Source organism: Rattus norvegicus, chromosome 19, assembly GCF_021556685.1.
Source record: "Rattus norvegicus strain SHRSP/BbbUtx chromosome 19, alternate assembly SHRSP_T2T, whole genome shotgun sequence".
In the NCBI taxonomy this organism is placed as follows: domain Eukaryota; kingdom Metazoa; phylum Chordata; class Mammalia; order Rodentia; family Muridae; genus Rattus; species Rattus norvegicus.
In genome coordinates, this window is record NC_141552.1 from 48,718,707 (window position 1) to 48,732,257 (window position 13,551).

The 13,551-nt window shown below is 46.6% G+C and overlaps 1 protein-coding gene across 4 annotated transcripts in view; it reads right to left on the reverse strand.

Annotated features, from left to right (window-relative positions):
• Positions 1 to 1,616: 1,616 nt before the first annotated feature.
• Positions 1,617 to 13,551, reverse strand: part of Gfod2 (Gfo/Idh/MocA-like oxidoreductase domain containing 2) — a 42,817-nt gene continuing 30,882 nt past the window's right edge. For 3 of the 4 annotated variants that reach the window (XM_087594564.1, XM_087594565.1, XM_087594563.1), the window contains exon 3: positions 1,617 to 3,154. In XM_087594564.1, the coding sequence (XP_087450690.1) occupies positions 2,256 to 3,154 (899 nt within the window). In that variant the 3' untranslated portion in view covers positions 1,617 to 2,255. The remainder of the gene's footprint in view (positions 3,155 to 13,551) is intronic. The other variant, NM_001107421.1, reaches the window with a different exon arrangement.

The following is a 13,551-nucleotide window of genomic DNA, read 5'->3' on the forward strand; positions in this document are numbered from 1 at the left end:
TCCAGGAGGGGGCGCTGCAGGATAAGTCTAGAACTAGTTTGGCTGGCTCACCCCTGGGCTCTCAGCCACAAGCTTTGGAGCCATAAAGGCTCAGCTCACCTCATCCTCGGGGACTGCAAGTTCTTGTTCCAGAGAGATGGAAAGATGTCAGGGGTGTGGATCTAGACTCTGAGAAGTGCCCTCAAAGTCACTGTGTCTTCATAAAAGTAGTCCCGCCCAATGTCCACTTACCACCTGCTCCAACACTGGGAGTAGTTCTCCGAGCATAAACTTTCTATAAAACCTATGCACCACTTCTGGGTCAGCAAACCACTTTTTCACAGGTACATCTTTGGTCTTCCTGGCCATTCTCAACTTAGGTGGAATCTTGGCATATTAGTTAAACAGACAAGGACAGCTGAGATGAGCGTACTAGAAACGGGCAGTCTTGTTAGCTTCCTGAGGGTGGGCACTGTGCAGAGCCTTCGTAGATAAGGCTAGGCTAAATCCTGCTGCAGGTCAATACCTAAGTGTCTGAGAGAAGTTTGCCCAGTGTTGGAATAAGAGCAGTATGAGGTGAGGAGCTAAAGTCTTGACCTAGCAACTTTGCTTCTCTGCTCCTCCTGGTCAGAGATAATGGGCATGGATATTTTTTGTTTTGTTTTGAGACATGTTCTTGGCTGAGTTGGATACTCTATATAAATCAGGCAGGCCTTGAACTTGGTTTACTCTGGAGGACCAGCACAGCAACAGCCCTCCAACTTTACCTCACAAAGACAACATTTGAAATCAGACAGTGCAGGGAAATAGGTCCGATGATTTCTACAAGTGGGGCCAAGAGGAAGAGGAAGAGGAAGAGGAAGGGCCTCCCCAGGCCTTTTTGGCAAGGAGCCCAGATAAGGAGGAGGAAAACTGAAGAAAGAACAGACTTCATTGAGACTTCACAATCCAGAAGACTGACAAGGGAAACAAAGCGGGCAGATTCGTCCTCCTTCAAGCCCCCACCCAGCTGACCCGTCCCTGTCCCTATCTACGATAGCCAGTTAATAAGCACAGCTGGTGACTTGCTGGCTGACTCAAGTAGTGCCAGTTAAACCTGTTCCAAAGGAATGGCACAGGCCCCTTCCTCCTTAAGCTCCTCCCCTGAGGGCTCTCCTGGAGCCAGCTACACTATAGCTTCCAGAACAGAACCCTGGGACTGGAGATGGCTCAGCAGTTAAAGGTTCAGTTCCCAGAAATCCACATGAGGTACCTCACTTCTTGCTCCAGGAAATCTGATGCCATCTTCTGGCCTCTTCGGGCACCTGAACTCATGTGCACACAAACACAGACACACATACGTACACATAAATAAATGATACATCTTAAAAAAATAAAAGAACCTCTCATGACATCCAGGCTAGGGGTCCCAGGCGCCTGTCTTCTTGGAACGGCAGGTTTGGCAACAGCCTAACAGGGAGCCTCATATCCTCTCTGCTGCAGACATTTGGGGAGCTTTGGGGGGTTCAGCCATGAGCTAAGTCATTCGCTGATGGGTAGCCCATGAAGAAAGGAGAAAACAACTGACCTACAGCCATAAACAAGCCTTCCATTATTAAAGAAACCCAATCCGAAACAAACGACCACACACCATGATGTCACTTTTCTTTTCTGCCTTATTTACTGACATTTCTCAGATGTTCTACAGTTCCCCCTTTGTCTCCTCTCTGCCAAGTCACAGGCCCTCCTCCCTAGAGTTATGTATAACACAGAAATCTCCTTTTTCTCTTGGAAGGGCTTACAAGGGGGCTGAAAAGGTCTGATCACATGGAGGGTGGGGGAAGATCCCTAAGGACTACCCTGCCACCCTCTCCAGTCCTGAGATACCCTGGTCGGAGACAGACAAGGTTCCTTGCCTTCTCCCCTTAGGACTCAACCAAGCTAGCTCCTTACTGGGTCTTCTTGTCCTATCAGACCACACTTCAGCCTGAAGAGCCCACAGCCCACTGGTCCTACTCACTGGCAGAGCCACAAGGGGCCAGGTTACAGCCCTACCCTGTGGGCCCACAGCTAGCCTAAGCTACGACAGCAGGAGCATTTGCTGCCTTGCAAGTCTGAGGAGTCAATGATGGACGGATGGATAGGTTTTTTCCCTTGGCCACCTTCAGTTGGCTCCTAACCCTGGCCCAAGCTAATTTATTAAACAAGACGCTGTGTCTCTGCTATAGCCAATCACAGCTCCCAGTGCCGTCCCTGGGCCCTCCGCCCCGCGGACAGGCGGAAGTGCATGTGCAGGCTCACAGGTTGTTCCGCTGAAGTGTTTCACTTAGATTCTGGTTGGCATCTGGCTCCTCTGTCAGCAGCTCCACAGTTTCCCACTCCCCAGATCGGCTGGACCTTTTAATGGCATCTACCACGCTCTGCATATACAGTCCGTCCTCAAATGAGGCAGCCATAGAGACAGGGGTGCGGTCCCAGGTACGGCGATCCCCCTGCCCCTGGAAGGATTGACGCAAGGCCTGAACCATATAGACCATACCTTTCAAGTAAAGCAGTGGGACATCCTGGGGACCCTGCTCAGGAAGCCCTGCACCCACAGCCAGCGAGTCTCTCACTAGCAGCTCCTCCTGCGCAGCAGAGTTCTTCTGCCCATAGAGGTCAGCTCCCCGGGCAACAAGGCGCCCTGCTGAGCCCACTACCATGACCTCATGCACAAAGGCACCAGGCATGTTGAAGTTGAGTGTCACTGTGCTGCATACCCCCCCACCCATGAGCATCTGAAAAAAACAGAAGTCGTCACTGGTGACATGCCGGATGCCACGGATGGTGGCATTCTGCCTCACAAAGGTCTTGAGGAGCCCATGCACCTTCTCTGCTTTCTGGCCAGTCAAATGGGTCAGCAGGTCCACAATATAGGTACCCATGGTGTGCAGGCCCCCGCCACCCATAAGCTCATCACAAATCCAGCCATAGCTGGAGCTGAGCAGGCTCCCGGAGTAGATGCGGGCATCGCAGATCATCACGGCCCCCACATAGTGTTCTGCTATCAGCTGTTTCATGCGCACAAAGGCAGGTAGGAAGCGCAGAACGTTCCCCACGAGGCTCATCAGCTGTGGGTAGTAGCGAGATGCAGTCACCATCCGGAAGGCATCTACGGATGTTGCTGCCTTCTCACACACCACGTTCTTCCCAATTCCTGTAACAAAAGACAATGGGAAAAATTCAAAGTTTCTTGTAGGGGGGAAAAACAATCTTTTGTTTGTTTTTGTTTTTGAAACAGGTTTCTCTAGGTAGCTTTGGCTGTCCTAGAACTCATTCTGTAGACCAGGCTAGCCTCAAACTCGGAGATCTGCCTGCCTCTGCCTCCCAGGTGCACCACCATCACACAAATTTCTCAAGCCAGTTAAGGTGGGATAGGACTATAATCTCAGTATTTGGGGTCGGGGTAGGGGTGGAGACAGAAAGATCTGGATTATATAACATTCAGTCTACACACACACACACACACACACACACACACACACACACACACCCCTCCAAGGAAGAAGGCCTAGAAATGTTGCTCTAGAAATAGGTGATCTGGAGCAGAGGGAGGAGACTTAGAGCGTCAGGAAAAGCTCTCAGTAACAAGCTCCAAGAGTAACAAGTTCTTTCAGTAGAGTGTGGTGGGTACTGGGGATGGCCAGGACCAAGGGAGGCCTGACAGGGGAGTTCCTGGTGCTAAGGAACAAAGGGTATGCAGAAAGGGGGTGACCTATGTCAAGACTTTAAGGCAGGGAATTGCTGACATCCTGGGTGCATGCCAGGACACAGAGCCAGAGAGACTAGGTGGTATTTAAAGTGATATGAGAAAGTACCCAGACAACAGGCATCCCTCCCTCCCAAGACATTCAAGGTGGAGGTGTAATCCAAAATGGGGCTCTGGGGATTCCTTTCTTCAAATCTTCCCCATCTAAATTTCCTGGGTCAAAAAAAAAAAAAAAAATCACTGGAGGCACCTATTATATGCCACTTTTCAAAAGATTTTTTTGTCTGTGTGGTGTATGCAAGTGTGTATGTTTGTATGTGGAGTGTGTGTGTGGATCTGGTCACATAATTTGTGCCCATGGAGGCCCAAAGCTAAAATCAGGTGTCCTCTTCTGACACTTTCCTTTTGAGACATTGTCTCCCTATGTAGTTATGTAACTACATCTGGCCTGGAACTCACTCTGCAGACCAGGCTGGCCTTGAACCCAAGTTCCTCCTGCCTGTGCCTCCTAAGTGCTGAGATTATAGGTATATACTGTCATACCAGGCCACTTTATTTTTTGAGTCAAAGGTTTGGTCCCTGACACTTGGTGCTACTGGGAAAGGAAATCTCTGGACAGAAGCAAGGCCACTGGAAGTTGTACCTTTGAATGGGCTGCCAGGAAGCACAGTTTTGCTCCTAAACTGGATGGGGTGGCCCACACTTGCAATCATAGCAACTGGAGGTTGAAAGGGGAAGGTCATGAGCTTGAGGCCAGCCAAGGCTACACTGGGAGAGCCTGTTTCTAATAGATACACAGAACAGTCTTGTTCTACCATATGCTCCTTGCCTTTCTGATCTACCTAACAAGGGTCCAGAGAAGACATAGCTACCATCATGGCTAATGGCTAAAACCTCAAGCAAAGCAAACCTTTGCCCTTGAACTCACAGAGAGTCCACTGCCTGCTGCCTCCCTCAAGTGCTGGGATTAGGTCTGACACTACTCCCTGCAAGACTTTCCTTTCCTTTGTATATCTCAAATATTTGGTTCTAGTGGTGGAAATCTAACATAAAACTTAATATGGTTTTCAGATTAACTTCTCCCAAAAAAACTTTCCAATGGCTTTATATCTCAGTCAGAGTAAAAGTCAAAGTCCTGGCACCAGGCATGGTAATACATGCCTGTAATTCTAGCAGTTGGGAGACTATGAGTTGGAGGCCAGCCTTGACTACTCCAAAAGGCCTTGTTTCATAAATAGGGCTGGCAAGATGGCTTAGTGGGGGTTTGGGGGAAGCGCTAGTTGTGCAAGCTGATGACTTAAGTACAATCCCCAGATTCTATGGTAGGAAGAACTGACTTCAGGAAGTCTGCTGAGCGACCCACCATGTACTCTGTGGCACAAGCACACCTGCATTCACACACACACACAGACACACACAGACACACACACTCATTCACACACACGCACATATATACACACACTCACACACATACTCATATACACACACATATACACACACATATATATACACACACTCATACACATACACTCATATACACACTCATACATATACACACTTATATGCACACACTGACACACTCATATACACACATACACACTCACATATATACACACTCATACATACACACTCATATACACACTCATACATATACACACTCATACACATACACACTCATATACATACATACATACACACACCAACATCCTATATACACATACAGAATAATAAAATTGAAAAGTACAAACTTGCCTGGCCTATTAATTCAATTCCAGTCTGGAAATTCAGAAAGACCCAGTCTTAGAATAAAAAGTGTGGGGAACTGGAGAGACGGCTCAGTGGTTAAGAGCACTGACTGCTCTTCCAGAGGTTCAGACTTCAGTTCCCAGCAACCACATGGTGGCTCACAACCATCTGATGCCCTCTTCTGGTGTGTCTGAAGACAGTGACAGTGTACTTATATGGAATAAATAAATAAATCTTTAAAAAAAAAGTGTGGGATGATGTCACAGGTGAGGCAGGCACAAGACAGAATGAGGCCTGTCATTGGGCAAGAAGGAAGGATGGGTGGGAGAAAAGTTTGAAGGAAGAGGAGGAGATGGGAATGGAAGAGGGGAGGAGACGGCAGAGTAGCCAAGGAGAGACAGCATGGAAGCTGACCTTAGGATTCCCCGCTGTACCTTTACAGGTTGCTATGAATGTTCTTAAGGGATGGATGTGTACCAGGCTTCGTATGTTTAGGTGGGCAATTATATCTTACCAATTGGATCAGAGATTATTGTGTTGTGTGTTTTTTCTTGAAGCGATTTAAGTGTAAGAGAGTGTGCGGTGACTAGAGACACTGGGCCGCCACAGAGTTGGGATGTGTGTTTCTGGCATGGAAACCTGCCTTGGGAACTAGATAGGTAGAGAGATTGCTGCCAGGCTCAGAGAGAGGCCTTCGGCAGTGTAATATGGGAGGGAGCAGAGCAGGTGAGAGGCTTTGCTGACTAAGACTTGAGATATCTAGCAGATATCATGGGGCACCGCAGTGCTGGACCTAGTGGGAGATAAAAGACAAACTCTTTTTTTTTTTTTTTCTTTTTTTCAGATCTGGGGACCAAACACAGGGCCTTGCTCTCGCTAGGCAAGCGCTCTACCGCTGAGCTAAATCCCCAACCCCTCTTTTTTTTTTTTTTTTTTTAATTTTACAAGAACAAAAAGCAAAAGAGGATTAGCTGGAACACAGCCCAACTCTTACCCAGCATGCTCTAGGGTCAATCCCCAGGCACTGAAAAGACACACAATCCTATTAGTGGTCTATGGATAGGACCTTGATTTCTGACCAGAGACCCTTCCAAAGTTTTCATTTAGCTCTTTTTCCTATCATGGTCCCTCCTTTGCTCACCCTGTACTGGCTGCTCACTGGAGACGGTGCATCTGTGTTCCAGAGCCTTGTGGTTAGAAAGAGGCAATGATTATTAGCACCAAAGAAGGGACAGGTAGAACCAGACATCATCATAGCCAGAGAAGTCTTGAGTGGGATGACAAAGTTCCTGATTCTGATGGAAGGGCATCGAACAGTGTGTGTCATCTGGAGACATACACCAGGACAGTGTGTGTCCTCTTGGTTCCCGAGGTACTGTGTGGTTTGAGACACAACCTCTAAACCTTGATGTCCCTGTCCTGGGTCCTTACTCTACTCCATGTCCCTCTAGGTATACAGATTTGCAAGAGCCCTGCTGTTTGCTACCTTGGTTACAAATGCTTTCTGTAACTAATAACATGAGGCAAAGGGTGAAGGGCAGTGGTTCACTACCCGACAGTTTATTCTGAAGGATGGGTTCTGTCTACAGAATCCATGCTGAACCCATTTCCCCACAAACACTGGTTACCACTGACTATAAATTTTGTAGTGAAAAAAAGAAAAAGAAAATCTATACAAATGCTGACGTCTCCCATGATGGATGGATGGCTTCCAGTCTGCCAAATAGCCAGAAAATGCCAACTATTAGCGGTAAACTTAGGCACTGGAGTCAGAAATTTCTGTCACCAAAAATTTTCTCAGTTCACACTGAATGACTGGCAGCTCCTGTCAATGTGTGTGAGTTTTGGCTTTTTGCATTTTTTTTTTAACTGTAAAATGAGTCAGCCCACCTTCCAGGGAGGATGGCCGAATTAACTGAGGTAGCACGGAAAGGAATGCACCTGGCTCAGCACAACTGCCAGTGGCTCACTTTTACCTTCATCCCAGGAGAGGATGGACCATCGAATGCTAAGGCAGAAGGGCTTCCTGTAACTCAGACTTTAAGATTCACCAGTGCTACAGTTTCTAGGCAAATAGTTTCTTTACTATTTTGAAATGTTTTTTCTTTCTTTTGGGGGAGCATGGGGTTGAGATAAGGTCTTACTCTGTCGGTCAGGCTACTTTCAAACTTACCTCCCAACCACCCTGATCCTCAAGCAGTCACAGAACATTAACCATCGACACATAATCGAGTCCCAGGCCTGAACTCTCAGAATGCTGAATATCTGTCTACAGTAAGGTGCACAAGTAGAACCTGGTGTCACTACGTCAGGCCCTCCCTCCATCTCCTGCTCTTCTCCTGCCAACTGAAGCTTCACAACAGGTACTGGTAGGATAACAAGAGAATAGCTAGCTAGCTCATGGTCACATGTCAGGGCAGGAACCCAGGCCCAGGGCAGGGGCCAGGCTTTTGCACTGGGGCCCTGCAGGAGGGAAAGGAGTCCCCAGCTGCTATTACTCCTGCTTCTGCAGTCTCTCCAGAGTTCTCCCACATCTGCAATTTCTAGGGACAATTGCCATTTGGCTGTTAAACACACGTGGCTGGCCAGGGAGGTATAATTAGATTCTCAGACACAAAACCCACAGAGAGTTGCAGTTCTGCCCACCCAGGAACTTCTTGTTATACTAACACTCTGTTCAGTTTGTGACAACCACTAAAGGGTGGGGAAGTGAAGTGGTTTTGGTGGAGCATGGGAACAAAACCCCACTTTCAGCATGCCCAATAGAGGAGCTTTTTTTTTTTTTTTTTGTTCTTTTTTTCAGAGCTGGGGACTGAACCCAGGGCCTTGCGCTTCCTAGGCAAGCGCTCTACCACTGAGCTAAATCCCCAACCCCAAGAAGAGCATAGAACCCAGGAGTCTTATTGCATGGAAAGCAGAAGTATTAAGATGCAATCAGGGGGCTGGGGATTTAGCTCAGTGGTAGAGCACTTACCTAGGAAGCGCAAGGCCCTGGGTTCGGTCCCCAGCTCCGAAAAAAAAAAGAACCAAAAAAAAAAAAAAAAACCTTCAACTTTCTGTTAGACTTGGGTTATCTTGAAATACATGCATGTATATAAGTTTATTTAGCTCTCCTTCCAGGAAATCAAAAGAGGCGTTACTGAATGAAAACTGCTGCTTGCTTCCTGTCAGCAGGAGATGGAGTTCCTGAGAACTTTCTAAATGCTGCAGTGCTGGGGTTGAACCCAGGGCCTCCAGCATGCTCAGACCATACTCTGAGCTTTATCCCCAGCCCCCATGAGTACTTTTTACCTCAGGTTTTCTGGAGGGTAAATATGTTTCAAGCTGCCAGCCTCTGGCTAGCTATAGCTCCCTTATAGCTAGAACTGCACTAGTCCTCCTCAGAACATGCTCTTTGTTCCTTAGTAACACATAGAAGTGAGGTTCACAGGCGGGGCTCAGACACCTGCATTTTCCCTGTCTCTACTGAGAGGTCTGAGAGTGAATGATTTGTACAGTAGAGTGGACAGGGAGCCCAAGAGGGGCCTCGCTCTTATGTATTATGTTTAATAAAATCCAGGGAGATACACTAACAAAAACTTCCTTATTCATTATTACTGCATGTGTTGGCACATGGATGGGTATGTGTGTATGTATGTGGAGTGTATGTGGTGCCTTGGTGTACGTGGAGAGAAAGGCCAGAGGACAACTATGTGGAGTTGGTTCTCTCCTTTCACCTTCATGCAGGTTCCAGAGACTGAGTTCAGGCTGTTAAGCTCGGATGGCGAGTGCCTTTACCCACTGAGCTGTCTCCATAGTTCCCACTCTCCTTTTGTCATTAAAATGGTTTTATGAAGCTGGAGCAATGGTTGGCTCAGTGGTTAAGAACACTTGCTTCTCTTGCAGAGGACGTGGGTTCGGTTCCCATTGCCTACATGGTGTTCACAAATATCTGCAATGCCAGTTCCTGGGCATTCAGGTCCCTCTTCTGGCCTCCTCAAATTCCAGGCATGCATGTGGTATTCAAGATCTCTCTAATAGTCTTGGCTGTCCTGACACTCACTATGTAGACCAGGCTAGCTTCAAACTCACAGAGATCCCACCTGCTTCTGCCTCCTGAGCACTGGGACTAAAGGTGTGCACCTCACATCTGGCTTGACTACTAGAAACGGGAGTTTGAAAACCAGCAGAGCAGGCGCTTGCTCTTAGCCCCAGCATTCTTTCCTGGTCACATCTTAGCTCTCTGTCCACTAGCAAAGTGAACTATGTGGGTAGAAACCGTAAATGTTTTAATTACCCAGTATGTCAGGTCCTGGCCTAAGCACTGGAGAAACACAGTATCAATCATGGGCTTAACTTGAAGACTTACACTTCAGGGGTTCATACAATAAAATGTAGACTGCATAGCAGGAATCTGGTCTGACCTGAGTTGAGGGAGGCTTCCTAAGGAACTGAAGTTCTTGAGATTAAATTATCTGGGTCAGTCCGCTTGGAGAGAAATCTTTTGTTATCCTAATAGCCCACAAGAAAAGAATCAGTAAACTTAATGTGTGTGTATAAAATTAATTTTATAAACTTTATTATTTAACAACAATAAACCTTTTTTTTTTCTTTTTTCTTTTTTTCAGAGCTGGGGACCGAAACCCAGGGCCTTGCGCTCGCTAGGCAAGCGCTCTACCGCTGAGCTAAATCCCCAACCCCTAACAATAAACCTTTTAAATAAAACACATCAAAATTAACCAGAGCCCCCTCTTCTGGTGAGTCTGAAGACAGCTACAGTGTGCTTATATATATATATGAAATGAAATAAATAAGTAAATCTTTAAAAAAGAAAAGAGAAAAAAAAATTAACCAGAGCCAAAGCTCAGTGAATTTCTATATAATAATTATATAGCCATTCTGAACTTCACATTGGATTTTACGCTTTCACTACGGAATATATTTTTATGTACTTATCCATCACCAAATATGAAAAAACCTTGGCAGAATTAGAACTAGGAGAAGAATTATCTTCTTATCTTCTTTTATAACTCAGACTTGGGAGCTGTCTCACTGGGTGTCTGCTGTACATGCTTGAGGACTTGAGTATGGAAACCTAGCACCCATGTAAAAACCTGGTGCAGTGGCATGTACAAATCACCTCAGTGCTTAGGGCTGGGAGACAGAGAGGGACAGAGCCCAGGGGGTTAGCTGACTTTCAACTCTATGTTTAGTGTCTCAAAAGAGAGAGTAGGGATGGAGAGTGGACTCAGTGGTTAAGAATGTCAACCGTTCTTGCAGAAGCCACAAGTTCAAGTCCCAGCACCCGCACTGGGCAGCTCATTGCTGCCTGTAAGTGCAGCTCCTTGGGCTCCTGCAGACCCACATATAACCCCCTCCCACAAAATGAGAAATAAAATTACCTAATATCAACCTCTACTCTCACAACCTCTACTCTGTTCACAAAGGGGAATATACATTCCCACACAGTATGGACAAATGCACAAACAAAAGACTAAAAACTTCTGCCTACATTCCAAGACCTAAAGTTATCATATCTTAAATTCCTGGGCCTCAGCTCCATTTCTGTCTTTTGTTTGGGGCACTGGGGACTGAACCCAGAGCCTCATGTACACTAGCTCTACCCCGAGTTATAACTCCAGGTCCTAAAGGGTCTCAGGTTCAAAGGAAACCTTTGAGGAGTCAGTTCATTTCCTCCACCACGTGGGTTCAGCCTTGGCAGCAAGTATCCACAAACCCGTCTCACTGGCTCTCTTCCTTTTCTTTTCTTTTTTAAACAGTTTTTCATATATCCCAAGCTGTCCTTAAACTCACTACGGAGGCAAAAATGATTCCTGCCCTACTGCCTAAATGCTAGGGTTTGGGTATGTACTGTTGAGATTTTGTCTTTTGCTGTCTATTTTAATGCTAAGTGTGGACCCCAAGACCTGGATTCTGTACTTAGCCCCTGTGACCCTGCCCCAAGTTATTTCTGATTGGGGAATAAAGATGCCAATAGTCAATAGCTGCAGAAGAGACATAGGTGGGGTTTAGGTTTCTTGGTCTTGGTGGGGAGGGAGGGAGGAGGAGGAAGAAGAGAAAGAAGAGAAGTAGGAGGTGAAAGAGAAAGAGGAGGAAGAAAAAGAGAAGAAAGAAGAGGAGGAAGAAGACGAGGAGGAAGAGGAGAACAATGGCAGGAAGGAGGAGAAGCCAGCTGCCATGGGTTAGCTGAACCATAAAAACATGTCCCTGAGGTCTGGTCTATTAGAGTTAGGAGCAGCCCAGATGAAACAGTAAGCAGTAAGGAATAACGTGGGGTTATCGATGAGAAAGTGGATTCTAACAGCATGGAGGCTAGGGATCTGCCAGCTCTTATGCTGATTGAGGCTAACTGTAAATATAAAAGCTGTGTATGTGTGTGTTTTAATCCAGGAACTCAATAAACCAAAGGCAGGGTAGAAACCCCGGGCTGCAGTTTAAACAATTCCTACAACATATACCACCACACTTAAGTCTTACGTGGTTCTTTCTTTTTTTTTTTTTTTTTTTTTGGTTCTTTTTTTCGGAGCTGGGGACCGAACCCAGGGCCTTGCGCTTCCTAGGCAAGCGCTCTACCACTGAGCTAAATCCCCAACCCGTCTTACGTGGTTCTTAAGACTGAATCTTGGTTTTCATCCATGCAGGCAAACACTCTAGCAACTGACTACATCCACAGCCCATCAGTTCCTCTAGTTAACAACCATATCACTATGTGTCTGTGACCTCAGACACTGTGTGCATCAGAACCACCGAGGAAGCTTGCCCAGACAGTGTGGCACCCACCCCAGAGAGGCGGGAAATCTGAGGTGCTTGAGAAATTACACTTCTGTCCCAGGTAACATTGCCTCTTTGGTGGGGCTGTGCAGGGATCCTTGCAGTGCAGGGTGGGGTATGGGGTATGGCATGTGGGGTGGGGTGTACGACACCAGACTAGTTTTGCGAGAACGCACAGTGGGTGCTGGATTAGACAACGCTCAGGGCACCAGCAAGCCTCACTGTTCTTTTACTTTGTGTCTGCGAAGGCTAGAAGATATGGTTCCACTAACTGACATGGGAGGAAAGAAGTATGAAAACATCGATCTGGGTCACATATGTCCTTACATGGACTGCAAGTCTGTGTCTGCTATGTGCCTCACATTACTGTCTTCACACTCTGTGTCTTTTATAGGCTTACCGTATTATATCACAACCCACGATACATGCTTAGGTAGTGGAAACTTCAGGTAATTGTGAAAATTTCTCACATGCTACAGGTCTAAAGGAGCTGAGCTAAAATTAGACTATTCCAACAGCTACCAACTAAGTCATTGTCTTGTCTTCTTCCAATTCCTAAAAGACTGCAGTTACAAAGCTTAGAACCTTAATTAAAAACAACAGTAACACACAAAGAAAAAGAGCAAGAGAGACAGATCCAATAACAGAAGGAAAGAAGGGAAGGGAAGAGAAGAGAAGGAAGGAAAGAAAAAGGAAGGGCGGGCTGGAGAGATGGCTCAGCGGTTAAGAGCACCTGACTACTCTTCCAGAGGTCCTGAGTTCAATTCCCAGCAACCACATGGTGGCTCACAACCATCTGTAAAGAGATCTGATGCCCTCTTCTGGTGTGTCTAAAGACAGCTACATTTATATATTCATTTATATATAATAAATGAATAAATCTTTAAAAAAAAGAAAGAAAGAAAGAAAAAGGAAGGGAAGGTAAGGGGAGGGGAGAGAAGGGAAGGGAAGCCAGGAGCAGTGGCACATATATATAATCCCAGCACTCAGAAGGGCGAGGCAGGATTGTGAGTTGGGGGACAGCCTGAGCTACATAGTAAAACTCAAGATATGATGAAAAGAAGAATCTGCCTAGAGTTCACAAGCAAGAGGAACTCACTAGGAACCTGAAGAACAGCTCACCAGGCCACACCCAGTGAGGACCAGAAGGTCCCCAGGCACAGTTTCCCAAGAGAGTGGCCATGTGAACAGGCTGTCAGGCCTGGCAGAGAGCCTTCCTGCTGTCTGGCAGTAGAGATTACAGTTTGCCAGGAAGGGTGGTGCTCACTACAGTCAAGGGCTGACAAAGCATGGGAAACAGGAGCCTTCTAGACAGCCTCCTCTCCTTC